The sequence below is a fragment of the Danio rerio genome, chromosome 15 (genome assembly GCF_049306965.1).
Source record: "Danio rerio strain Tuebingen ecotype United States chromosome 15, GRCz12tu, whole genome shotgun sequence".
In the NCBI taxonomy this organism is placed as follows: Eukaryota; Metazoa; Chordata; class Actinopteri; order Cypriniformes; family Danionidae; genus Danio; species Danio rerio.
The window spans coordinates 51,587,497-51,613,400 of record NC_133190.1 but is presented as its reverse complement, the minus strand read 5'-3'; the positions used below and the strand labels follow the sequence as shown (position 1 = coordinate 51,613,400).

Genomic DNA, 25,904 nt, shown 5'->3' with positions numbered 1-25,904 from the left:
AGCTGCCTTCAGACGCTAGTGGCTCTTTCCCTGTAGAATTTCGGTCTGTCTCTGGGTCAAATGCAGCTGGTGATAGGCTAAAGTTTAAACAGAAGTGAAACCACATGACTCCTTCGTGTGTTTACAAACACAAGCACCACCATTTACAGCTCATTTCTGCTTAATGACGTCAGAATTTACCAGTGAACGGTGCTTTCCTGAAAAACTCCCGAACGCCCTTACCTGTGTCAATCTGTCAACATCTTATTTCATGTCCAACAGAAACTCTTGAAGGAGAGGAACTATTAGAGGAACAGCTCACCCAAAGATAAACATCCGCTCATCGTTTATTCTTCCTTCATTTATTGTGAAGCTTTCAGAGTGTCTTTGTACTGTTGAACACTAAAGAGGAGGATTCTGTGGATGCGAAGCACACCTGATTACTACACTACTGTCAGTTTACTCCCGGCTATCTTCAAAACATCTTCCTTTGTGCTCAACACACTCACAATAAAGCAGCAGGGAGACAGGCCTTCCAGCAGAGTTCAGCTCCAGCCCTGATCCAACACACCTGAAGCAGTGTGAAGAGCGGGACAGCACCTAAAGACTCCAGGTAGGTGTGTTGGAGCTGCACTCTGCAGGAAGGCGGATCTCCAGGAGCAGGGTTGGAGGAGAGCAGGAGGATTATTCAGCTTGAGTGGTGACGGTGTGCTGTGATCGGATGTAAAGGCACTGGTGCTCTGCCCCTGAGCGCTGTCACTCCCACCAGGTGTCCAGTCTGCGGATGCGCACCCGCTGCTTGTAGTGGTACTCCTTCAGGTGCTCCTTGAGCGCGGCGGGCAGAGGCAGTGTCCCGATCCCGTCGTACGAGCTGCGGCTGCTGATGACGGCGCGGCAGATGCGCTGCAGGCTGAACGGCTGTGTGCGGTGGATCGGGTTGGACAGCAGCGGCTCGAAGAACATGCAGGAGTTCGGGTCCTTGTAGTGCTCCAGCAGGCCGGTGACGGTGGGCGCGTGGAACACGCTCGGGTCGTGCACGTCGAAGCTGAAGTTATGGTTCCACTGCTCGATGCGCGCGTGTAGAGACCGGCCGTACCTGCGGAAGCTCACCGAGAACAGGTAATCCTCCTGGGCAGAGTCGCGCAGCAGGAACGTGCCCTCGGGTTTCCCCTCCAGAAGAGTCTCGGCCTCGTAGCGGTCCATCACGCCCCAGTAGCACGACAGATTCGTGATCTCAAGCAAATCAGGAACGAGGCAGTGGATGTAGTCGATCTGTGTGTGAACGCGGTGCTGGTAATCCTGTGTTTTGGGACTCTCTGATCGGATGACGGACGGAGCCGCAGTGCAGATCTCCACGTCTGGAACGGCGGACACAGAGACGGGGGCAGACGCCGCCACTTCGTCCAGCGTGTCCAGACAGGTCTGCAGGAGCAGCTGGTGTAGCGTAGCGCGCTCGTCTCCCGCTAGCTCATTCATACCGTGCGCTAGTTTGGGTCCCAGTTTGTACAGAGGGTTTATTTGTGCGGTGACCTCGAAGGTGTGTATCTGAGCGTTCGGCGGCGGCTCCACGCCCTGCTCAATGCTAATCCTGCGCCGCTCGCGTAGCCGGTCCTCCTCATCCTCCAGAGGTGCGCTCACACACTCTAGCACCGGTGCACTCACACACTCCACAGGTGCGCCCACACACTCCAGCGGTGCGCTTACACATTCCAGAGGTGCACTCACACACTCCAGCGGTGCGCTCACACACTCCAGTACCGGGGTGTTCGCACACTCCAGCGGCGCCGTGTGCTGCTTTATCAAGTACCACTTCTGAGCCAGGTCGGAGCCGGCGGGGAAGGGGCAGCGGTCCAGCATGAGCTCGCTGAGGTGGATCTTCCTGCGGGACGGGGCCGGCGCAGGGCTCAGGCTGTGGGTTTTGATGGGGAAGCACTGTCCCACTGCGTCCTGGATCTTCTGTCGGAGTGTGCGGCTGGTGCCGGGGTCTGGCACAAGCGGGGGTCTGCTGGAGGCTGTCTGGGACAGCGCCGCCCCCTCGCCGGACAGCAGATCAGCACTCAGCAGATCTCCGTACTCAAACCCGTCACTCAGCGGGCGCAGATCCTGTGACGGGTGGCTCTTCTTCTTCCCTCGTCCAGGTTTTCTCCGTCCTCCGTCTCGCCTCTCCTCAGAGCGACTCTGCCGCACTTTGGGCCGTGCGCCGCGCTCCCGCTCCTTTCCACGATCCCCTGTGTCCTCCGGCAGAGACATGATGAGGCTTCAGACCACACTCACTCAGTCCAGCCAATAATCATCATCCTGATTAAGACAAAAACAGCACAGAGTCTTCATTTAGTGTGCATCACTTAGGAAATAAACTTGTCTATCAGTCAAAGGTGCTCATAACGTAAATCTGGGTATACCTAGGCATAGTGGAATAATAGGAGATCAGAGTGTGGTACATACTGTGAGCCTCAGACACCCCTGTTTCCTCATTCTCATGTAATGTACACAAGTGTAAAACCCCAGTAGACAACAGGCCAATCAGAACACAAAGCAGACTGTGGCGGTGCTCATAGGCCATGCTTTCAGGATTTGCATCTACATTATGTCATGTCCTATGTCATCTTGTTAAACTCGGGGATCATTATTATGCACGTCCCACCTTGCAATGTACATAAGACTTTTATTTTAAAAAGGTAGCCCCAGCAACTTGATTTTCAAGATTGTTTTCTGTGCATAGCTATGCAAAGACTTCGTGAGCCGTCTCTTTACATGTGCATCAGGTTGCAAAATGCTGGATATACGGATTAAACAGTTACTTATCTCCACCCTGAAGACGTATAATGTGTGTTTAACTGTATCTTTTATTAACTTTTCATGCGTATTGTGAAGTTTGCTGCACATGTTTGTAATGAATAAACAAACACACAGACTGCTGAATATACGTGTGCGGTTAGTATAAGTGCAGGTTTAATAATGGTGTTGAACCGCTCAGCTCTTACTGTCATTTTTTCTGAAGTAAAGGAACAGAAATACTTGTTATTAAACGTCATCTGATATATGATATTAATCCCTGGCTCTGTTTTTTTGGACATCTTAGCTTAAATATCCAACATGACACATCTCTGTCAGTCTCTTCTTTCAGGGTTAATTATAAGTAAGCTTAACATAAAGAGAGCAATTCACTGTTTTATCCTAAAATGTTGATTGTTAAATGTACAGTTTACTCTGACATATTATTATTTTTATTGATATATATATATGAATACATTGATATATTGAATAATATGATATATTATTTATATTTTTAGTTAATTATTATATGTATATATCTCTTTTTATTACTATTACTACTATTTACTGTGGTTTTTTTTATTATGCATGTATGTTCTTTTATTTTTAATGTAAACTTTATAAAGGCTTTGGCGATACATTCGTAACATTTGTCATCCCAATAGAGCAATTATTAAATTAATTTTAAAGAGAGCAAGCTCTAAGAGCTCATTAATATTCATGACCATTCCAAATATGGTCAATAAGGAGCTTCTGACTGTAGGGGTATTCTACTGAGAAATAAATGAGCACATAAAAACATTTCTGGGGATTGTTCGAACTTACTGAAGCCACATACCTACTGCGTGGATATCAGGGAACAATTTAACTTATTAAACCAATGCATGCTTTAAAGGGACAGTTCACTCAAATATTAAAATGTACTCACTATTAACTCTCCCTCGAGTGTTTACAAACTTTTAAGAAGATTCTTTGTACTGTTGAACACAAATGAACATCTGTATTCACTGACTTCCATAATAGGAACAACCAATACCAGAGCAGTCAATGGTTACCAGTTTACAACATTCACAAAATTGTGTGTGAACTGACCCTTTAAATAAAATATAAATATTAAGATGAAGATCATTTTGACTAAAGACTATACAAAACCTTGGCGAACATATCAAATAATCTCCAAAATATTACTAAAACTAAGCAATAAAACCACAACAAGAGATTGTATATATTGAATAATAAATAAAACTATAGTCTAAATAAGTCTATATTAACATTGTGGTCAATAAATACACACAAACAATTAATCAATCGTCACATAATCATTTCTAAATACACTTCCAGAGACTCGTGTGAAGGTTTTCGGTTATTAATCACACATAAACTGCAATAACCCGGTGAAAACAAGTGAACATGTCACTGTAAATCTCCTGTAACACAATATGTGCATTGCTCGCTGTCTGTAATGAGCTCTGTGTTTATGATAATGATGTGATGACAGGGAAACAATGCTCACTGTAACTATGATCAACATAATAATGATTATATTAGTCACAAACACGAACCTGCACCGCCGGAAACGCGCCAGCTCGCTCCCGATGACGTCGCGTCACTTCAGAGCCGTGATTATGACTTTAATAAAAAATCTGTTCAATAATAACTGAACTTTAATCGAAAAAGTCGCTTTAACTCGAGCTAACTCACACCACCCTGGCTTACAGTAGCGATGACTTCACCTCCGGCAGAGCCAGTTCCGGCTGTTATTGTTAATTTTTGCTTTGTCAAGATAATACAATTATTTATTGTTAAACTTTTAAAGTCGTGTTGAATAATACAATATATCTGTCTCCACATGTATACTGGGTTTTTGCTGTATATTATGGGTTCTGTTATTATTTAATCCTTTCACAAGCGAGTCCCTCATGAGGACTTTTATCTGGAGATTCAAGTGCGCATGCCCGGAAGAGGATCTTCAGCGTGATCAGATTAAATGTAAACTGCGTTTCTTCAGCATTAAATGTGCTTATTAAGTTAATCGATCGATCTGATCGATCTTCACAGCATTGTTTGACTCCAAGACTCGATTGGTACCGATTCAGATGATTCACTAACTGATTCAGGATTCACTCGACGCGCGGACAGGTCAGTGTGTAAACAAACAAACTGATCGATCGATTACTGTGTTATTGATGAGGATGATGGTGATATTTCCCTCAGACTATGACAGAAAATGGAAAGGAAAGGCTCGCATTGGTATTCAAACGGCTTAAATTAGATATTTGGGTATTGAAGTGCAATAGATTTAGATTTTCGTGCAATATCGTTAAAGACTCTGTTAGTTTAGTGATTGTTTGTGAAGTGAAAGTTGCATTTAAAGAAGAAAAGTTGTAAAAAACTTAAAAGTAATGTAATAAAGCAATGTGGTTTTGTTCTACTATTATAAATTTGTATATTTATAAACTATTCCATTAAAAAGTGCAGTACTAAACCTTACCAACAGGGGACGTCTAGGCCGCATTGGGGACCATTTCAGGCAGGGGTGTCAAAACTCAGTCCTGGAGGGCCGGTGTCCTGGAGAGTTTAGCTCCAACCCTAATCAAGCTCTTACCAGATACTAGAAGCTTCCTGGCTGGTGTGTTGAAGCAAGTTGAAGCTAAACTCAGCAGGACACCGGCCCTCCAGGACTGAGATTGGACTCAGTCAGTCAGTCTTTATTCATTTCCCGAAGGCAATTTGGTCGCAGCATACAAGCATGTCACACATAATACACAAAGCACATTATACAATACAAATTCTACCCTAAATTGAAAAACTTTACCGCTGGGGGAATGAATGAAGTTTAAACCGATTTGTTTTACTAATAGGATTTCTGTATGGAATACTAGAAGGGGGAAGGCAAAACTGGTGGTGGATAGGATGGGAATCATCTGACACAATACTCAACGCTTGTCTATGGTATAACAGGTCTCCTGTAAGCAGATGTGTTGTAATGTGTAATAATGCAGTGTTCTTGTCAGGATGGTGTGTGAGCTGCTGCTGTCCTCGGTGTGGTTTCTCTTCGTCATCTTCTGGCTGGAGACCATCAGCGTGTGGCTCTTTCTGTGTCTGTACTATCAGGACCGGGTCTTCTATCACTGGGGCTCAGGGTGAGGCCATCAACATCCCATAATTAAACACCGATCAACACATTTACTGCTGCACCGAGCCAAATTACACCGACATGCTGACATGTGAAGCAGCACAAAACAAACCACGCCTAGAAACTAACTAGACCACGCCCCCTTTTACATATGCGTATATATTTCTTAAAGGGGCGGTTCACTCAAAAACAACGTTCACTCACTCTCTGCTCCTCCTCAAGTGAGGTCCTCCATGAGTTTCCTTTATCTGTTGAACACAAAAGAAGATATTTTGAAGAATGTTAGAAATCTGTCACCATTGACTTCCATAGTAGGAAAAACAAATACTGTGGTAGTCAAAGCTTGCAACATTTTTCAACGTATTTAGTGTGAACTGCCCCTTTAAATAACTGTATTCATTAATTTCCTTCAGCTTAGTCTCTATTTTAGCGGCTGCCACAGTGGAATGAACCGGCAACTATTCCAGCATGTGTTTTACACAGTGGATGCCTTTACAGCTGCAGCCCAGTACTGGGAAACACCCACACACTTATTCACACTCAGAGACTATGATTAATTCCCCTATAGCGCATATGATTGGACTGTGAGGGAAACCCACGCCACAACGGGGAGAACATGCAAACTCCACACTGAAACACCAACTGATCCAGCCGGGCTCAAACCAGCAACTTTCTTGCTGTGAGGAGACAGGGCTGACCACTAAGCCACCGTGCCCCCCTTTATTCTGAAGTATTTACCTGGATAATTAGTTGTCTTATGGCAGAGTGACACTGAAAGTCTCCCGCTTGAGAATTCTGGTTGATAGTAGACAGGCTTATTTATATTGATTAGCATGTTTGTGTGTGTAATATCTGTGTTGTGTGTGCAGGGGGTTTGCAGATGATCCGGATCAGTTCCTCTACGTGCTGAGCAGGTCAGCCTCATTACTCTCCTTCCTCTAGTTAATCTTATCTTAACTCTAGTTGATGTCATTGTAATGTGCTGTAGTGTGAACATGTGTTGTCATTACCGTGCAAATCTGAATTGCGAATCGAAAATACGACTAAAGGAAACCCGCCAATTTCTGCCGTGCATCATGAAGCGTTTAAACACGTGTGTGTGTGTGTGTGTGTGTGTGTGTGTGTGTGTGTGTGTGTGTGTGTGTGTGTGTGTGTGTGTGTGTGTGTGTGTGTGTGTGTGATAAAGCAGAACGTTTACATTATACGGTGAAGAAAAGGTTCATGAGATTTGACAGCTTGATTCGAATTCTTTATAATAGCTATTAATGTTAATAGGCTAAACTTTAATTTACCCTTTATAATGTATCCCTTATTTTCACATCCCAATGTTGACGGGTATGGGTAAACCTTCGGCCCAATCGGAGGTCCTGACTGAGCACTCAGGAGAAGGTTTTCCTCCAGGATACCCCTGTACTTGATGTTTTAGTTTTTCTTTATTAATAACTCTGCAACAGTTTCATCAGTTCTTTGTTTTTCGGTCAATATGGGGTGATTTGTGGACATTGATGAAGAAAACAATTAACGTTATTGATTTTAGCAAATGCCTGCAATAGAACAAAAAGTGAAAAGTGTAAATGTCTGAATCCTCTCCATACCCACTGTACTGCTATAGCCAGGGCCAGACAGAATCTGCAGACACTTTATGCCATTTCTGCTGAGAATTTTGGGACTATCATCACTAAAACCTTAAAATATGAAATAAAAAGTATTATTTTTTTTTTACTTTTCTTAAATGTTTAAAATGCAAATCCTATTTAGATTCACTTTATTTGGTAAACAAAGCAAGTCTCTCATATAATATCTCTACTAAAAGACTGAAAATATGACTGTACACAAATCAGATGAACATTTTCACATTAGTCAATAATATTCCTGTAATTAATTAAAAAACTGAATAAATTTAGATTTACACACACTCAAGTAAATAAACAGAATTAATGATGGGCTAAAAATCTGCGGAATTCTGCGCGCACAGATTGCGTGTGGGCCTAGCTATAGCTTACTTTATTTTCGAGCATGGTCAGGCTATTTGCTTTCATCTGCATGGATGTGGCGCTAACGTTTTGTTTTATTAATGAGGTACAGAATTTATTCTTCGTATAGTCATAATTTAATAATGTCATGTGCACAGATTTTTGGAATGCCCTTCTACGAAATTCAGACATATTCAGTCACAAAACAATCGTAAATTGAAAGTCGACATTTCACAAGACACTTTGAAAACATCAATATAGATGTCATTCGCAATGACCTTGTATAATTTTCAGATGAATTTAGTCACAAAACAATCGTAAATGGAAGTGCCGAGTTTTTTCGACACTTTGTAAATATCATCACTATTGATCTGCTGAACCTTCGCTGTGTTACAGGATTGATCTGTCAACACACATGCAAACGTGAGGAGGTGATGTCGTCAGTTGGGAGAGGTGTAGCCTGAGGATGAGGGCGGGGCTGCCGTGAGGGGCGGAGCTCCGCTAGTCTGCGATGAGGAGTTTCAGGAGGCCGATGGGAAGGGCGTGATGTTATCCTGTAGTCCTGAACTCAGACTGGTGACCTGTGTGAACGGTTTATCTGTCTAATCTGTTAAACTAGTTGGAGATTCGGCTGTTACTTTCACTCTATAAAACACTAACAGATCCTTGTCGAATTATTGCTTTTCTATTTTTGTACAGATGTGTGTTTTTGCATCATGATGTTGTGTAATAAAAGCCATTTTACAGACTTTTCATACAGGTTTCTTTTTTGTACACGTACATGAGCTCAGCATGATTTTATTTATTTATTTAACATTTCATTCATCATTTCATCTCGCACTGACCCTCAGTCAACACACTCTGACCCACAATGCATACAGAAAAATAGATGCACATAACAATTGTTTCTTTTTATTCATGTTTATACACAGTGTTGACAAATAAGACAGTTATAATCATTTATAGCAAACTCTGCTGTTTTTAAACCACAATATAGTAAAGTACTGAAATTGTGGTGATCCTACAGTTGCTATAGTAACACAACTACAGTAATTGATCTGTTGTGGTGATCCTACAGTTGCTATAGTAACACAAGTACAGTAATTAACCTGTTGTGGTGATTCTACAGTTGCTATAGTAACACAAGTACAGTAATTAACCTGTTGTGGTGATTCTACAGTTGCTATAGTAACACAAGTACAGTAATTAACCTGTTGTGGTGATTCTACAGTTGCTATGGTAACACAACTACAGTAATTGATCTGTTGTGGTGATCCTACAGTTGCTATAGTAACACAAGTACAGTAATTAACCTGTTGTGGTGATTCTACAGTTGCTATAGTAACACAACTACAGTAATTGATCTGTTGTGGTGATTCTACAGTTGCTATAGTAACACAAGTACAGTAATTAACCTGTTGTGGTGATCCTACAGTTGCTATAGTAACACAACTACAGTAATTGATCTGTTGTGGTGATCCTACAGTTGCTATAGTAACACAAGTACAGTAATTAACCTGTTGTGGTGATTCTACAGTTGCTATAGTAACACAAGTACAGTAATTAACCTGTTGTGGTGATCCTACAGTTGCTATAGTAACACAACTACAGTAATTGATCTGTTGTGGTGATCCTACAGTTGCTATAGTAACACAAGTACAGTAATTAACCTGTTGTGGTGATCCTACAGTTGCTATAGTAACACAAGTACAGTAATTAACCTGTTGTGGTGATTCTACAGTTGCTATAGTAACACAACTACAGTAATTGATCTGTTGTGGTGATCCTACAGTTGCTATAGTAACACAAGTACAGTAATTAACCTGTTGTGGTGATTCTACAGTTGCTATAGTAACACAAGTACAGTAATTAACCTGTTGTGGTGATCCTACAGTTGCTATAGTAACACAACTACAGTAATTGATCTGTTGTGGTGATCCTACAGTTGCTATAGTAACACAAGTACAGTAATTAACCTGTTGTGGTGATTCTACAGTTGCTATAGTAACACAAGTACAGTAATTAACCTGTTGTGGTGATTCTACAGTTGCTATAGTAACACAAGTACAGTAATTAACCTGTTGTGGTGATTCTACAGTTGCTATGGTAACACAACTACAGTAATTGATCTGTTGTGGTGATCCTACAGTTGCTATAGTAACACAAGTACAGTAATTAACCTGTTGTGGTGATTCTACAGTTGCTATAGTAACACAAGTACAGTAATTAAACTGTTGTGGTGATTCTACAGTTGCTATAGGAACACAACTACAGTAATTGATCTGTTGTGGTGATCCTACAGTTGCTATAGTAACACAACTACAGTAATTAACCTGTTGTGGTGATTCTGCAGTTGCTATAGTAACAACTACAGTAATTAACCTGTTGTGGTGATTCTGCAGTTGCTATAGTAACAACTGTAGTAACTAATCTGTTGTGATTCTACAGTTGCTATGGCGACAACAACTACAGTAATTTGTTGTGGTGATTCTGCAGTTGCTATGGTAACGCAACTACTGTAATTGATCTGTTGTGATTCTGCAGTTGCTATGGTAACAACAACTACAGTGATTGATCTGTTGGGGTTAATTTTACAGTTGCTATGGTAACAACAACAATTACAGTAATTATCTGTTGTGGTGATTCTGCAGTTGCTATGGTAACAACAACAACTACAGTAATCTGTTGGGGTTGATTCTACAGTTGCTATGGTAACAACATCTACAGTAATTAATCTGTTTTGGTTATTCTACAGTTGCTATGGTAACAGAATTATAGTATTGGTCTGTTGTGATTCCATGGTTGCTATGGTAACACGACAACTACGGTAATTAATCTGTTGTGGTGATTTTGTAGTTCCTATGGTAACAGCAACTATAGTAACTAATCTGTTTTGGTAATTCTACAGTTGCTATGGTAACATAATTATAGTATTGGTCTGTTGTGATTCCATGGTTGCTATGGTAATATGACAACTACAGTAATTGATCTGTTTTGGTGGTTCTTCAGTTGCTATGGTAACAATTATAGTATTGGTCTGATGTGATTCTACGGTTGCTATGGTAACACGACAACTACAGTAATTAATCTGTTGTGGTGATTCTACAGTCGCTATGGTAACATAAGAGCTACAGCGACATGAGCAAATGAGCCATTACTGTGGTTTTCTAGAGCTATACAGTATATTATACTACAAAACACCACAGTTTGCTGTAGTAAAAACTAAAGTACGCTACAGTACCTATTACAGTTTATCCGTTCACCCTAGTTGATACTACAGCACGAAAGAGTTGTAACTAATATAATACACATAAATTATAACCATTTAGTTGAAAATCATGTAAATGTAACAAATGTTCAGCTCTGATTATACTGTAAAATTATGTTTTTATTTATGGTTCATATTCTATTCGAATAATAATTTTTTTAATAGGGAGTAAAGTATATAATACCACGATTTAATAACAAAACTTTGATAATGTTTAAAAGTTTACATATGGGTTTAGTTTTACGCGAACTCACTGAAACCACACGCCTCTATGATGTAATAAATCCTCAAAACAGTTTCTACTTCATGGAAACAGTTTTTGAACGTGTTAATACATGATTATCGCTTTAATTTTGAGTCCCAGAGCGGTGAGTTTTGCTCAGGCTGTGATCGGGCAGCCGCTCAGGGTCCTGCTGCTGCTCTCGTCTGCTGGCCGGAAGTGACACACAGACTCGCGCGCCGCTGTTTTGTCGATAAACTGATCAGAAGTCTTCATTTTTGTGTGTGTGTCTTTGTTGTTTATCGATCATCAGTGCTGACGGGACGCGTGTTTTTGCTCCTCCATGGCTCCTACCATACAGACGCAGGCGCAGCGGGAGGACGGACACCGGTGAGAGGAATAAACCATAATAAACACGCGAGCGCGCACTCTTATCATCAGCAGAGCAGTTAAACTGATGTACACACACACACACACACACACACACACACATGTAGAGCTGTCTAAGAGCACGCTAGCTGATATACACACATGTAGAGCAGTCTAACAGGACACTGTGCGCTTATGAATGTCTCCTGATGGTATGTTCATGTGTGTTTCTGCAGGAGTTCAGCACACAGGACTGTTCCAGAGAGGTAAACTCACCACCGCTATTCAGCTCATTGATCAGTGAAGGCCGTCTGCGTGATGTTGGGGGAAATACAGTGCGAGATGTTCTGTCATTTATTTATTTAGTTTTTTTCTTTATTTATTTTGCGATATGAACACTAATACGCGATTAGAGTACTCATGAAATCAAAAGTAGCCTTGTTGATGTTGTTCGCTCGCATTGCTGGTTCTGTGCTGAACAGTTCCTCTGTGCAGGTCATTCAGAAACAAGTTTGCGGCTTGTAATCTAAAATTGAAATCTGGAAATTCTCAGATTGCGTCAGTCTGAGGTGTGGGGTGGGGCTAACATTCTTAACCACGCCCCTTTCACTGTTATCACTGACAACAAATGGTGAGGAGGAGGAGTCTGTTAGGTTGTAATAACTCTCCTCAAACCTTCTTCCCAATGTTTCTGAATGAAACGCCTACTTTACCACATCCAATCAGCTCGCTGTAGAGAAAACAAGCCACGCCCACTGTTCACTACTTTAATATTCAATTTCTTTGCTCCACAACCAATGACTGTAAACGATATGGGTTGCGTCCGAAACCGCATACTTCCATACTATATAGCACGCTAAAATCAGTAGTGTCCGAATTCATAGAATTGGAAAATCAGTATGTGAGAAGTGCTCGGATGACTCTACTTCCGGGCAGATTCTGGAGTGCGCATCCCAGGCAGTTTTGGGAATTACATCTTTTGATTTTAGTCGTGAAACAGAAGCACTTTTTTTAACATAATTTTTGAAAAAATTACTCAATATTTAGCTAAGATTTATAATGGAGGCATGCTTTTGTGATGTGCTGCAGGATTGTGTGTTTAAGTGACATCTGACTCAGCCAATGGTGTGAGGGTGGGGCGGGGCCATCTGCCTGTCTGGCCAATGGCTGACTGTGGGAGAGCTCTGTAATGCCTTTTTCAGTCCCTGTGTGTGTGTGTGTGTGTGTGTGTGTGTGTGTGTGTGTGTGTGTGTGTGTGTGTGTGTGTGTGTATGTGTGTGTATGTGTGTGTGTGTGTGTGTGTGTGTGTGTGTGTGTGTGTGTGTGTGTGTGTGTGTGTGTGCGTGTTGCAGGTCTGGTGTGGTGTGCAGAGTCAAGTATGGAAACAGTCTCCCGGACATCCCGTTTGACCCCAAGTTCATCACCTATCCGTTTGACCAGCACAGGTGGGGTTCTTACACACACACACACACACACACACAGCGTTCTGAAGGCCTGGGCTTTGTGTGGTGACTGTGTGTGTGTGCGTGTGTGTGTTTCAGGTTTGTGCAGTATAAAGCCACATCCCTGGAGAAACAGCACAAGCATGAGCTGCTGACCGAGCCGGATCTGGGCGTCACCATCGACCTCATCAACCCAGACACATACCGCATCGACCCCAACAGTGAGAACACACACACACACACACACACACACACACACACACACACACACACTTTAACATGAAACTTTAAGTCTGAATGTTTTTGATATTAAATGGTCGTCTAATATTTAACGAGCTTTTCTGTTCAGCAATATGTAAAGCGGTTGACCTGTGTGTGTGTGTGTGTGTGTGTGTGTGTGTGTGTGTGTGTGTGTGTGTGTGTGTGTCTCAGTTCTGCTGGATCCTGCTGATGAGAAGCTGCTGGAGGAGGAGATCCAGGCTCCATCCAGCTCAAAGAGGTAAGAGAGAGAGAGAGAGCTATCAGCTGACCTTTGACCTGTTTTGTGTGTGTTTGTGTGTGTGTGTGTTCATCTCCATGTGTTCCTGTGTGTATGTATATATAAAACCTGAGTGTGTGTTTTTGCATGTATGTTTGCGTGTGTGTGTATAACCTGTGTGTGTGCGTGCATGACTGTTTCTGTGTGTATGAATGTTTGAGTGTGTTTGTGTGTGTGTGTGTGTGTGTATAAATGTTTGTTTGTTTGTGTGTGTGCATGAATGCGTGTGTGTGTATGTGTGTTATAGGTGTATTGTGTTTTGTGCATAGTACGTGTCTCTTCATCTGCATGTGTTTTGGTGTGTAAATATTGATGTGTAATACGTGTGTGTGTGTGTGTGTGTGTGTGTGTGTGTGTGTGTGTGTGTGTTTCTGATCTCTGCATGTGTTTGTCTGCATTTGTGTGTTATCTACATCTGCATGTTTAATGTGCGTGTATGTCGTGGTGTATATAATGTGTGTACGTGTGTGTGCAATGTGTGCCTGTTTGTGTATATAATATGTGTGTGTGTGTGTGTGTGTGTGTGTGTGTTTAGGTCACAGCAGCATGCGAAGGTGGTGCCGTGGATGAGGAAGACGGAGTACATCTCCACTGAGTTCAACAGATACGGCGTCTCCAACGAGAAGGTGGAAGTCAAGTGAGTGACACCTGTCTGACCTTTGACCTCTCTGACATTACATGCAGATCATGGGTCATGTAACGTGTGTGTGTGTGTGTGTGTAGGATCGGTGTGTCCGTCAAGCAGCAGTTCACAGAGGAGGAGATCTATAAAGACAGAGACAGTCAGATCGCTGCCATTGAGAAGACCTTCGAAGACGCTCAGAAATCAGTGAGGGAACAAACACACTCACACACACACACACACACACACACACACACACACACACACTGATTTCTAAGCTCACTCTCTGTTGGATTCTTTCAGATTTCCCAGCATTACAGCAAACCCAGAGTCACACCGGTGGAGGTGCTGCCCGTCTTCCCTGACTTCAAGGTCTTACACACACACATACACACACACACACACATTCATAAACACTTAATCACAGACATGCTCACTGCAAACATACACACAGATACTCTCACACACACTTACCTTCACATTCAAACACACACTCAGTCATACACTCACGTAATCAAAGACTCGAATCACTTCCGCACACAAACGTACTCACATGCACATTCTTTCAGAGACATACTCACATGCTCACACACACACACACACACACACACACACACACACACACACTCCATTCACACTCACTCACACATGTCAAAAAGACGAGCAATAATCTAGCTGTGACTCCATGACGTGTTGTGTGTGTGTGTGTGTGTGTGTGTGAGATGCTGCTGCGGCAGTGGTGTGTGTGTGAGTGTGTGTTTGTGTGTGTGTGCGTGCATGCGTCAGTAGACAAGTTCACCGTGTTTCTAGAATTCAGCTCAGAAGTGTGTGTGTTGAGTCAGTAAATCAGTGTAAGCGCTGCATAGTAAAGGAGCTCTCACTGTGTGTTTGCGTGTGTGCGCGCGTGTGTGTGTGTGTCGTTCACAGATGTGGATTAATCCGTGTGCTCAAGTCATCTTTGATTCTGATCCGGCTCCTAAAGATGTGTCTGCACCGGCTGGAGTGGACATGATGTCACAGGCCATGATCAGGTGTGTGTGTGTGTGTGTGTGTGTGTGTGTGTGTGTGTGTGTGTGTGTGTGTGTGTGTGTGTGTGTGTGTGAGATGATGATGATGATGATGATGATGTGTGTGTTTCTCTTTATGTTGTTAGTTCTGTGTACCTTCATGTGTGTGTGTGCGAGCGCATCTTTATCTGTGTATGTGCATGTACTGTACTGTATGCATTTGTGTGTGCGCACATGTAATGAGCTGTGTGTGTGTGTGTGTGTGTGTGTGTGTGTGTTCAGAGGTATGATGGATGAGGAAGGGAATCAGTTTGTGGCGTATTTCCTGCCTAATGAAGACACGATGCGCAAACGCAAGAGAGACGTGGAGGAGGAGCTGGACTACATGCCTGAGGAAGTGTAAGACACACACACACACACACACACACACGTTCAGATTCACAGAGTGTTTTCATAAAGCTGCATACATGTTTAATAGGAGCAGGTGAATTCAGATTGTGTTTGAGTTTTCACGAGGACACACTCTGCACACACACACACACACACACACACACACACACACACACACACACACACACACGACTGACAATCCACTGTGATGACGTGTGTGAGGCTGTCTGTAACGTGTGTGTGTGTGTGTGTGTGTGTGTGTGTGTGTGTGTGTGTGTGTGTGTGTGTGTGTGTGTGCAGGTATGAATATAAGATTGCTCGTGAGTATAACTGGAACGTGAAGAACAAGGCCAGTAAAGGATACGAGGAGAACTACTTCTTCATCTTCAGAGACGCAGATGGAGTTTATTATAATGAGCTGGAGACCAGGTACCTGTCAATCACACTGATGGCCCCGCCCACCATCAGCACACCCACTTACTGTATATCACGGATTCATGTGTGTGTTGATGAACGTGTCTGATGGTAATCTTGTGTGTTTGTTTGTGTGTGTGTGTTCAGGGTGCGTCTGAGCAAGCGGCGGGCGAAGGTTGGCGCTCAGTCATCCACAAACGCAGTGCTGGTGTGTAAACACAGAGATATGAATGAGAAGGAGCTGGAGGCTCAGGTCAGTACACACACACACACACACACACACACACCGCTCATGTGATCATCTACAGCTCTCATTTACAGACTAATGAATGGTGTGTGCGTGTGTGTTACAGGAGGCTCGCAAGGCTCAGCTGGAGAACCACGAGCCGGAGGATGAAGAGGAGGAGCTGGACCTGGAGAAGGACATGCAGGAGGACTCGGGTAACACACATTCTACCAGTTTCTGTTAGTCATTATAGTTGTCTGTATAGTTTGTCTATACAGTCATGCTTTTCATTAGTTGTAGATTTCATTATGTTGCAATCATGGTTTCGTTATTATAGTTGTCTATATAGCTAGCTTCTGCCATAGTTTTTGTTAGTTGTTGCCTGTGTAGTTACAGTCACGGTTTTCGTTACTTATTGTAGTTGTCTATAGCAACAGTTGTGTTTTTGTTAGTTGTTATAGTTGGTCACAATTTTCGTTAGTTGCTGTAATTGTCTACTTAGTTACTGTCATGGTTTCTGTTGGTTGTTAAACTCATGGTGTCTGTTAGTTACTGTAGTTGCAAATGTAGTTACAGTCATGATTTCTGTTATTGTAGTTGTCTATATAGTAACAGTCATGGTTCGTTATGTTATAGTTGTCTATATAGTTAATCGTTATTTGTTAATTATTGTAGTTATCTTTATAATGACAGTCATGATTTCTGTTATTGTAGTTGTCTATATAGGTGCAGTCATGATTTGTTAATTATTGTAGTTGTCTATACAGTTACAATCATGATTTCTGTTATTATAGTTGTCTATACAGTTACAGTCATGGTCTTCATTAATGTAGTTGTCTATATAGTTACAGTCACGATTTCTGTTATTGTAGTTGTCTATATAGTAACATTGATGGATTTAGTTGTCAGAATCAGTTTCTATAGAATCAGTATCTATAGTTACGGTGATGGTTTTCATTACTTGTAGTTGTCTATATAGTTTCAGTCATGCTTTCAGAGTTCATCTGTGTGTTCGTATAGTTGTCTATTATAGTTACAGTCATGTTTTTTGTTATTGTAGTTGTCTATATAGTTACAGTCATGTTTTCCGTTAGTTATTGTGGTCATCTCTATAGTTTCAGTCTTGGTTTTCATGTTCGTGCGTGTGTTTGTGTAGTTGTCTATATAGTTACAGTCATGCTTTCTGTTATTGTAGTTGTCTATATAGTTACAGTCATGATTTGTTAGTTATTGTAGATGTCTATATAGTTACAGTGATGGTTGTAGTTATTAGAATCAGTTTCTATAGAATCAGTGTCTATATATTGACAGTGATGGTTTTTGTTACTTATTATAGTTGCCTATATAGTTAGCCATGATTTGTTAGTTATTGTAGTTATCTTTATAATGACAGTCATGTTTTCTGTTATTGTAGTTGTCTATATAGTTACAGTCATGATTTGTTAGTTATTGTAGATGTCTATATAGTTACAGTGATGGTTGTAGTTATTAGAATCAGTTTCTATAGAATCAGTGTCTATATATTGACAGTGATGGTTTTTGTTACTTATTATAGTTGTCTATATAGTTAGCCATGATTTGTTAGTTATTGTAGTTATCTTTATAATGACAGTCATGTTTTCTGTTATTGTAGTTGTCTATATAGGTGCAGCCATGATTTAATTATTGTAGTTGTCTATATAGTTACAGTCATGATTTGTTAGTTATTGTAGTTGTCTATATAGTTACAGTGATGGTTTTCATTATTTGTTATAGTTGTCTATACAGTTACAGTCATGGTTTCATTACTTATTGTAGTTGTCTATATAGTTACATTTAGTTGTCAGAATCAGTTTCTATAGAATCAGTTTCTATATAGTTACGGTGATGGTTTTTATTACTTGTAGTTGTCTATAGTTACAGTCATGATTTCTGTTATTGTAGTTTGTCTATATAGTTACAGTCATGGTTTTTGTTATTTGTTATAGTTGTCTATATAGTTACAGTCATAGTAACGCTGATTTGTTACTTATTGTAGTTGTCTATATAGTAACATTGATGGATTTAGTTGTCAGAATCAGTTTCTATAGAATCAGTATCTATATAGTTACGGTGATGGTTTTCATTACTTGTAGTTGTCTATATAGTTTCAGTCATGCTTTCAGAGTTCATCTGTGTGTTCGTGTAGTTGTCTATTATAGTTAAAGTCATGTTTTTTGTTATTGTAGTTGTCTATATAGTTACAGTCATGCTTTCAGAGTTCATCTGTGTGTTCGCGTAGTTGTCTATTATAGTTAAAGTCATGTTTTTTGTTATTGTAGTTGTCTATATAGTTACAGTTATAGTTTCTGTGTTCATGTGTTTTTGTATAGTTGTCTATATAGTTACAGTCATGTTTTCCGTTAGTTATTGTGGTCATCTCTATAGTTTCAGTCTTGGTTTCCATGTTTGTGTGTGTGTTAGTGTAGTTGTCTATATAGTTACAGTGATTGTTTTCATTATTGGTCGTAATGTTTGTCAGTATATTTGTCTATATAGTTAAGGGGGTTTGTTATTGTGTTCAGGCGAGGAGCGCGAGAAGCCCAGCGACTCTGAAAACTCTGAGAGTGAGTCTGAGCGTGAGGAGGAGGAGCGTCCTGCTGATGAAGATGAGGAAGAGGAAGAGGATGAGGAGAGCGTGAAGCGGCGGCGTGAGAGGAAGAGCAGCGGCAGCGAGAGCGGAGACGACCGGCAGGCCCGTGACGAGGAGGAGATCTTTGGTAGCGATGACGACAGCGAAGAGGAGGAGGAGGAAGAAGAGGAGGGCGGAGCCAGGAGGCGGAGCAACAGCAGCAGCGTCCAGCATAGCGCCAGCGAGCGTGCATCTGACTCCAGTGACGCCAGCGACTCCGACTGAACACAACACCGCTGACACCAGAGCAGTTCTGTGTTGCTCCTGCAGAGGCATAGTTCACCCACAAAAACACGTTGACCCCTTTATGAGTTTGTTTCTTCTGTTCAACACAAATGAAGATATTTTGAAGAATGTCTATAAACCTGTAACCATTGAGGGCTTTTCCTACTGTGTAAATCAGCGGTTACAGATTTTCAGCTTTCTCCAGAATATCTTTAGTGATGCACAGAAGAAAGAAACTTACACAGGTTTGTGACAAGTGAATGAGTAAATAGTGATGGAATGTTTGGGTGAACTATCCCTTTAACTCTCTTATTTAAAGCGACAGATCACCAAAAAACACTGACTCACTTATTTAGTGATTTAAAAATGTTTTAGTTCTGTTAAACACAAAATAAGTGATTTCAAAGAATGCTGGAAACCTGTAACCATAGACTTACACAGTAGGAAAAACAAATACTGTGGAAGTCAATGGTTACCAGTTTTCTGCATTTTTCAGAATATCTCATTTTGTGTTCAACAAAAGAATGGTGTGTGACAAGTTTATTATCAGTAAATAATGACAGAATTGAATCTCTTTAACTGAAAATAAGATATGTTTTGAAGAATGCTGGAAACCTGTAACCATTGACTTACACAGTAGGAAAATCAAATACTATGAAAGTCAATGGTTACAGGTTTACAGCATTTTAAAATCTTTAACAGAAGAATTTACTCTCCCTCAAGTGGTTTCAAACTAAGTTTTATTTCTGTTGTACACTAAAGAAGATATTTTGAAGAATGCTGGAACCCTGTGCAGTGACTGCAATAGTAGGAAAAATAAAAACTATGGAAGTCAATGGTTACCGGTTTCCAGCATTCTTAAAAATGTTCAATTGTGTTCAACAGAAGAAAGAAACTCAAACAGGTTTTTGACAAGTGAAGCGTATATAAGTAAATAATGAGAAAACTTTCATTTTTGAGTGAACTGTCCCTTTAACACTCTCCTTTATTACGACGTATTATTCGTATTACTCGTTTATTATGTTCAAATAAATCTACTCTCCTTTTAGGAGTTTCTTTTTTCAGTTGAACACAAAAGAAAATATTCTGAAGGAAGCTGAAACCGGTAACCATTGACTTTCATAATATTTGTTTTTCCTATGGAAAGGTTTCAAACATTCTTCAAAATATCTTCTTTTTTGTTCAACAGAATAAAGAAACTCCTTATTTTCAGTTAAAGAGATTCACTTCTGTCGTTATTGACTGATAATACACTTGTCACACACCTTTATGAGTTTCCTCTGTTGAACACTGAAGAAGATATTCTGAAGAATGCTGGAAACTGGTAACCATTGACTAACATAGTATTTGTTTTACCTGCTATGAAAGTCAATGGTTGCCGGTTTCAAACATTCTTCAAAATATCTTCTTTTGGGTTCAACAGAAGAAAGAAACTGCTGAAGGTTTGACCCCACAGGAGGGAGAGTGGATAGTGAGTGAATGTTATTTGTGTGTGAACTGCCCCTTCAGTGTTTCAGTGCTGGATGAGTGTGAGATCAGATTTTTTATTTGCTGTTTGATCTTCTTGTTTTATTTGATTCTGGACGGAGCCTGAGTGAGTGAAATGCTTATTCGTGAGCGTCTTCCTGTAGTTGTTTCTCTCATTACAGTGTAAACATTGTAAATAAACTGATTTTGGTACATCAGAGTTTCTTCTAGATTCACTCAAATCAGCAGAAACACGCCGAGACTTCAGACAATATTTAATGTTTAGTTCAGGAAAACAGTGAATAATCAAACATTTGAAAGAGCAGAACAGAGATTCACATGCAGATTCTGATTTATTTCATGATGTTTGGTCACAGTTTAGCGGAAAAAGGAGAGTTTCTGCTTCAGCCAGTCCTCAGTCAGATCATCCGGGTTGCGAACCTCAAAAATCTGCAGAAATACAGAAAACATGTCAGTATTAATCATATTCCTGTAGCCTAGTCTCTATTCCAGAGGTCACCACAGCGTGATGAACCACCAACTATTCAAGCATATGTTTTACATAGCGGATGCCTTTCCAGCTGCAACCCAGTACTGGGATACACCCATACACACTCATTCACACACACTCATACACTACAGCCAGTGTAGTTGATCAGTTCCCCTATAGCGCATGTGTTTGGACTGTGGGGGAAACCGGAGCACCCAACACTGGGAGAACATGCAAACTCCACACAGAAACACCAACTGACCCAGCCAGGACTCGAACCAGCGATCTTCTTGCTTTTGGGCCACAGTGTGACACCACTGAGCCAGCGATATCAGTATTAGATTAAAGTCAAGCGTGCAGGACGAATATTTACTGTAACCGTTTGTCTTTAAGGAGTCTCGTGTTCTGAAGCATACACAATAAAATGACATATTTTGCATTATTTGTATAAAATTCTCATCGTTTATAAGTTTCATATAGTTTATAAGTAATAACTGGTGACGGGTCGGTGAATTATTAGTAAATGGGGATAATTCTGCATCTGTGTGTGGCTCTAGTGTCCTCCACATCTCCTGTTGTGTTCTGCTGTAATCTCTGACTGCTGGAGCTGTGAATAACTCTTCAGCGGAGTGATATGGAGCCGCTCTAAACCTGCCGGAACTACTTTAGCTGTCCATTTATCTGACAATAACCGAACACCTGAGAGTGACCATCAGCCAATCAGAATCCAGCATTTAGCAGAGCTGTGGTGTAATGTTAGTGGAGTGATATGGAGCTGTAATGCGCTCTAAACCTGCCGGAACTACAGAGTCCAGCATTCATGTGTGTGTGTGTGTGTGTGTGTGTGTGTGTATTGACCTTGGTGAGCTCCGCCGACTGCACCAGTCTGTTCTTACTGCCGGCGTACATCATCTGCTGCTCCGGTTTACAGCCTGAAACACAAACACACACACACACACACACACACACACACACACACACACACACACACACACTCTCTAATAACAGCAATGTGAGCAGCAGAGGCTTGGTGTGTGTGTGTGTGTGTGTGTGTGTGTGTGTGTGTGTGTGTGTGTGTGTGTGTGTGTGTGTGTGTGTGTGTGTGTGTGTGTGTGTGTGTGCGCGTGCGTGCGTGTGTGTGTGTGTCCTTACCCACTGGACTGCAGAAGATGAAGCAGAGCGGGTACGACACTCGACCATCACCGTGAGTCAGTTTGTAACTGTACACGATATACCTGCACACATACACACACACACCTTGATTAAAGAAACACACACATCTTAAAATTCTGGCTTGTGTGTATGTGTGTGTGTGTTATTCAGCAGGAAGGATACCGTGGCTGACGCTCAGGAAGCTCCTCTCTCAACTCATCCAGAGAAATGTCCTGAAACACACACACACACACACACACAGGTGAGGAGACAGATGACCTCTGACCTCTTGAGTGCAGCACACACACACTGACCTCATACTCCTCCTCCAGCACCACCAGCTGCTTCTGCATGTCGATCTTCACTACAAAACGAACACACACACACACACACATCAGAGTCTGACATAAACACACTCACAAATGCACACAAACGCACATATCAGTGTATGGCACACACACACACACACACATCTGAGTCTGACACAAACATCTACACACACATCTGACTCTCAGACACACATCAGAGTCTGATATACCTAAACACATATCAGTCTGACACACACACACACTTATCAGAGTATGGCATGCATACACACATTAGAGGCTGACACAAACACACACACACACATATGAGAGTCTGACACACACACTCACTCAGGATGGCGGCGTTGCTGGTCTCCTTGCGGAATCTGAACTTCTTCAGCTTCTCCTGCAGGCCATCGTCCACCTCACACACAACCAGAGCGCTCGACTACACACACACACACACACACACACACACAGAGAAACAGCAGTGAGTTTCAGCACAGCACAGGAAGTGCAGCTCATGGCTGACATTCTCTTCTTCCTGTTTTAACGAAGTCAGATCAGAAAGTGTTTCAGCAGCTGCGGATTCTGAGATCAGATTCAGCGCTGGAGACATCAGACGACGACCAGCTCTTACCATCCTCAGTCTGTGTGTGTGTGTGTGTGTTTTCTTCAGTGTTTTCCTCTGTGTTCGTCTTCTGATCTTCTTCTTCTGACAGGATGCTGAACATGCAGAACAAACTCACTGAGGCGTCTGACGTCAAACACGTGACTCCAGCACTGTAAACACACACACACACACACACACACACACACACACACACACACACACACACACACACACACACACACAGTGAGTTCTCACTTACTGCGGTAACACTTGCTCAACGACGTTCGTAGACCCATGTACACTGAGCAGAACTGTTGCTTAAGATAAATCAACTGAACTCTCCAGTCCTCTATTCCTGACTGTGTCCACCGCCTGAATCACACATCCAGCTTCAGTTATCTTCAGTCTGAGACTAATCTTCATCTTTTCTGTGTTTAGTGAGTTAAAGAAACAAATGATAAACATTGGTCTGTGTCTGCCAATGAAGAAAACGTCAACTCTGAACTGTTATTAACCCTGTTAACCTCGACTCTGTCATCCTCGACTCTGTTATCCTCCACCCTGTTATCCTCCACTCTGTTATCCTCGACTCTGTTATCCTCCACTCTGTTATCCTCGACTCTGTTATCCTCAACTCTGTTATCCTGGACTCTGTTATCTTCCACTCTGTTATCCTGGACTCTGTTATCCTCCACTCTGTTATCCTCGACTCTGTTATCCTGGACTCTGTTATCCTCGACTCTGTTATCCTCCACTCTGTTATCCTCCACTCTGTTATCCTCCACCCTGTTATCCTCCACTCTGTTATCCTCCACTCTGTTATCCTCCACTCTGTTATCCTGGACTTTGTTATCCTGGACTCTGTTATCCTGGACTCTGTTATCCTGGACTCTGTTATCCTGGACTCTGTTATCCTCCACTCTGTTATCCTCCACTCTGTTATCCTGGACTCTGTTATCCTCCACTCTGTTATCCTGGACTCTGTTATCCTCCACTCTGTTATCCTCCACTCTGTTATCCTGGACTCTGTTATCCTCCACTCTGTTATCCTCCACTCTGTTATCCTGGACTCTGTTATCCTGGACTCTGTTATCCTGGACTCTGTTATCCTCAACTCTGTTATCCTGGACTCTGTTATCCTGGACTCTGTTATCCTCCACTCTGTTATCCTCGACTCTGTTATCCTCCACTCTGTTATCCTCCACTCTGTTATCCTCGACCCTGTTATCCTCCACTCTGTTATCCTTCACTCTGTTATCCTCCACTCTGTTATCCTCCACTCTGTTATCCTCGACTCTGTTATCCTCGACTCTGTTATCCTCGACTCTGTTATCCTCCACTCTGTTATCCTCCACTCTGTTATCCTCCACTCTGTTATCCTCGACCCTGTTATCCTCCACTTTGTTATCCTTCACTCTGTTATCCTCCACTCTGTTATCCTCGACTCTGTTATCCTCAACTCTGTTATCCTCGACTCTGTTATCCTCGACCCTGTTATCCTCCACTCTGTTATCCTCCACTCTGTTATCCTCCACTCTGTTATCCTCGACTCTGTTATCCTCGACTCTGTTAACCTCGACTCTGTTATCCTCGACTCTGTTATCCTGGACTCTGTTACCCTCGATTCTGTTATCCTGGACTCTGTTATCCTGGACTCTGTTACCCTTGACTCTCTTATCCTGGACTCTGTTACCCTCGATTCTGTTATGCTGAACTCTGTTATCCTCCACTCTGTTATCCTCCACTCTGTTATCCTGGACTCTGTTACCCTTGACTCTCTTATCCTGGACTCTGTTACCCTTGACTCTCTTATCCTAGACTCTGTTACCCTCGATTCTGTTATGCTGAACTCTGTTATGTTCCACTCTGTTATCCTCCACTCTGTTATCCTCCACTCTGTTATCCTGGACTCTGTTATCCTCGAATCTGTTCTCCTCCACTCTGTTATCCTCCACTCTGTTATCCTCCACTCTGTTATCCTCGACCCTGTTATCCTCGACTCTGTTATCCTCGACTCTGTTATCCTCCACTCTGTTATCCTCGACTCTGTTAACCTCCACTCTGTTATCCTCGACTCTGTTATCCTCCACTCTGTTATCCTCGACTCTGTTATCCTCGACTCTGTTATCCTGGACCCTGTTACCCTCGATTCTGTTATCCTGGACTCTGTTATCCTGGACTCTGTTATCCTGGACTCTGTTACCCTCGATTCTGTTATGCTGAACTCTGTTATCCTCCACTCTGTTATCCTCCACTCTGTTATCCTCCACTCTGTTATCCTGGACTCTGTTATCCTCCACTCTGTTATCCTCGACTCTGTTATCCTGGACTCTGTTATCCTCCACTCTGTTATCCTGGACTCTGTTACCCTTGACTCTCTTATCCTGGACTCTGTTACCCTCGATTCTGTTATGCTGAACTCTGTTATCCTCCACTCTGTTATCCTCCACTCTGTTATCCTCCACTCTGTTACCCTCCACTCTGTTATCCTTCACTCTGTTATCCTCCACTCTGTTATCCTCCACTCTGTTATCCTCCACTCTGTTATCCTCCACTCTGTTATCCTCGACTCTGTTATCCTCAACTCTGTTATCCTCCACTCTGTTATCCTCCACTCTGTTATCCTGGACTCTGTTATGCTGA

At 42.0% G+C, this 25,904-nt stretch overlaps 3 protein-coding genes and 1 long non-coding RNA gene across 7 annotated transcripts; 2 read left to right on the top strand and 2 right to left on the bottom strand.

Annotated features, from left to right (window-relative positions):
* Positions 1-310: 310 nt before the first annotated feature.
* Positions 311-4,488, bottom strand: socs9 (suppressor of cytokine signaling 9). 2 transcript variants are annotated; one of them, XM_005173430.6, is made up of 2 exons: positions 4,317-4,488; positions 311-2,277 (listed from the first exon to the last, which is right to left on the bottom strand). In XM_005173430.6, the coding sequence occupies exon 2, from the start codon at positions 2,227-2,229 to the stop codon at positions 736-738; it is 1,494 nt and encodes a 497-aa protein (XP_005173487.1). In that variant the 5' UTR covers positions 2,230-2,277; positions 4,317-4,488; the 3' UTR covers positions 311-735. The 2 variants fall into 2 exon arrangements, with proteins under 2 accessions (XP_005173487.1, NP_001107273.1); NM_001113801.1 differs by lacking the exon at positions 4,317-4,488 and having other exon boundaries at positions 329-2,280.
* Positions 4,489-4,675: 187 nt separating this feature from the next.
* Positions 4,676-8,618, top strand: LOC100537681 (uncharacterized). The gene is made up of 4 exons (NR_170083.1): positions 4,676-4,893; positions 5,769-5,897; positions 6,760-6,804; positions 8,260-8,618. It is a non-coding gene; the product is annotated as an uncharacterized lncRNA (long non-coding RNA).
* A 2,957-nt stretch (positions 8,619-11,575) lies between these two features.
* paf1 (PAF1 homolog, Paf1/RNA polymerase II complex component) lies at positions 11,576-20,916 on the top strand. Of its 3 annotated transcripts, none has more exons than XR_012390511.1 (15): positions 11,576-11,741; positions 11,957-11,986; positions 13,073-13,165; positions 13,262-13,383; positions 13,595-13,661; positions 14,236-14,337; positions 14,424-14,529; positions 14,626-14,694; positions 15,250-15,353; positions 15,612-15,728; positions 16,020-16,148; positions 16,281-16,386; positions 16,487-16,574; positions 18,903-19,772; positions 19,909-20,912. XR_012390511.1 is itself a non-coding variant. In NM_001024453.1 (15 exon segments), coding segments are annotated over 14 exon segments (1,512 nt in total). In that variant the 5' UTR covers positions 11,578-11,694; the 3' UTR covers positions 19,235-19,655; positions 20,559-20,916.
* Positions 20,917-21,035: 119 nt separating this feature from the next.
* gmfg (glia maturation factor, gamma) lies at positions 21,036-23,335 on the bottom strand. Its single transcript, NM_001040047.1, has 7 exons — positions 23,289-23,335; positions 23,000-23,096; positions 22,658-22,707; positions 22,527-22,576; positions 22,344-22,426; positions 22,050-22,123; positions 21,036-21,151 (listed from the first exon to the last, which is right to left on the bottom strand). The coding sequence occupies exons 1-7, from the start codon at positions 23,289-23,291 to the stop codon at positions 21,080-21,082; spliced, it is 429 nt and encodes a 142-aa protein (NP_001035136.1). The 5' UTR covers positions 23,292-23,335; the 3' UTR covers positions 21,036-21,079.
* Positions 23,336-25,904: the final 2,569 nt, after the last annotated feature.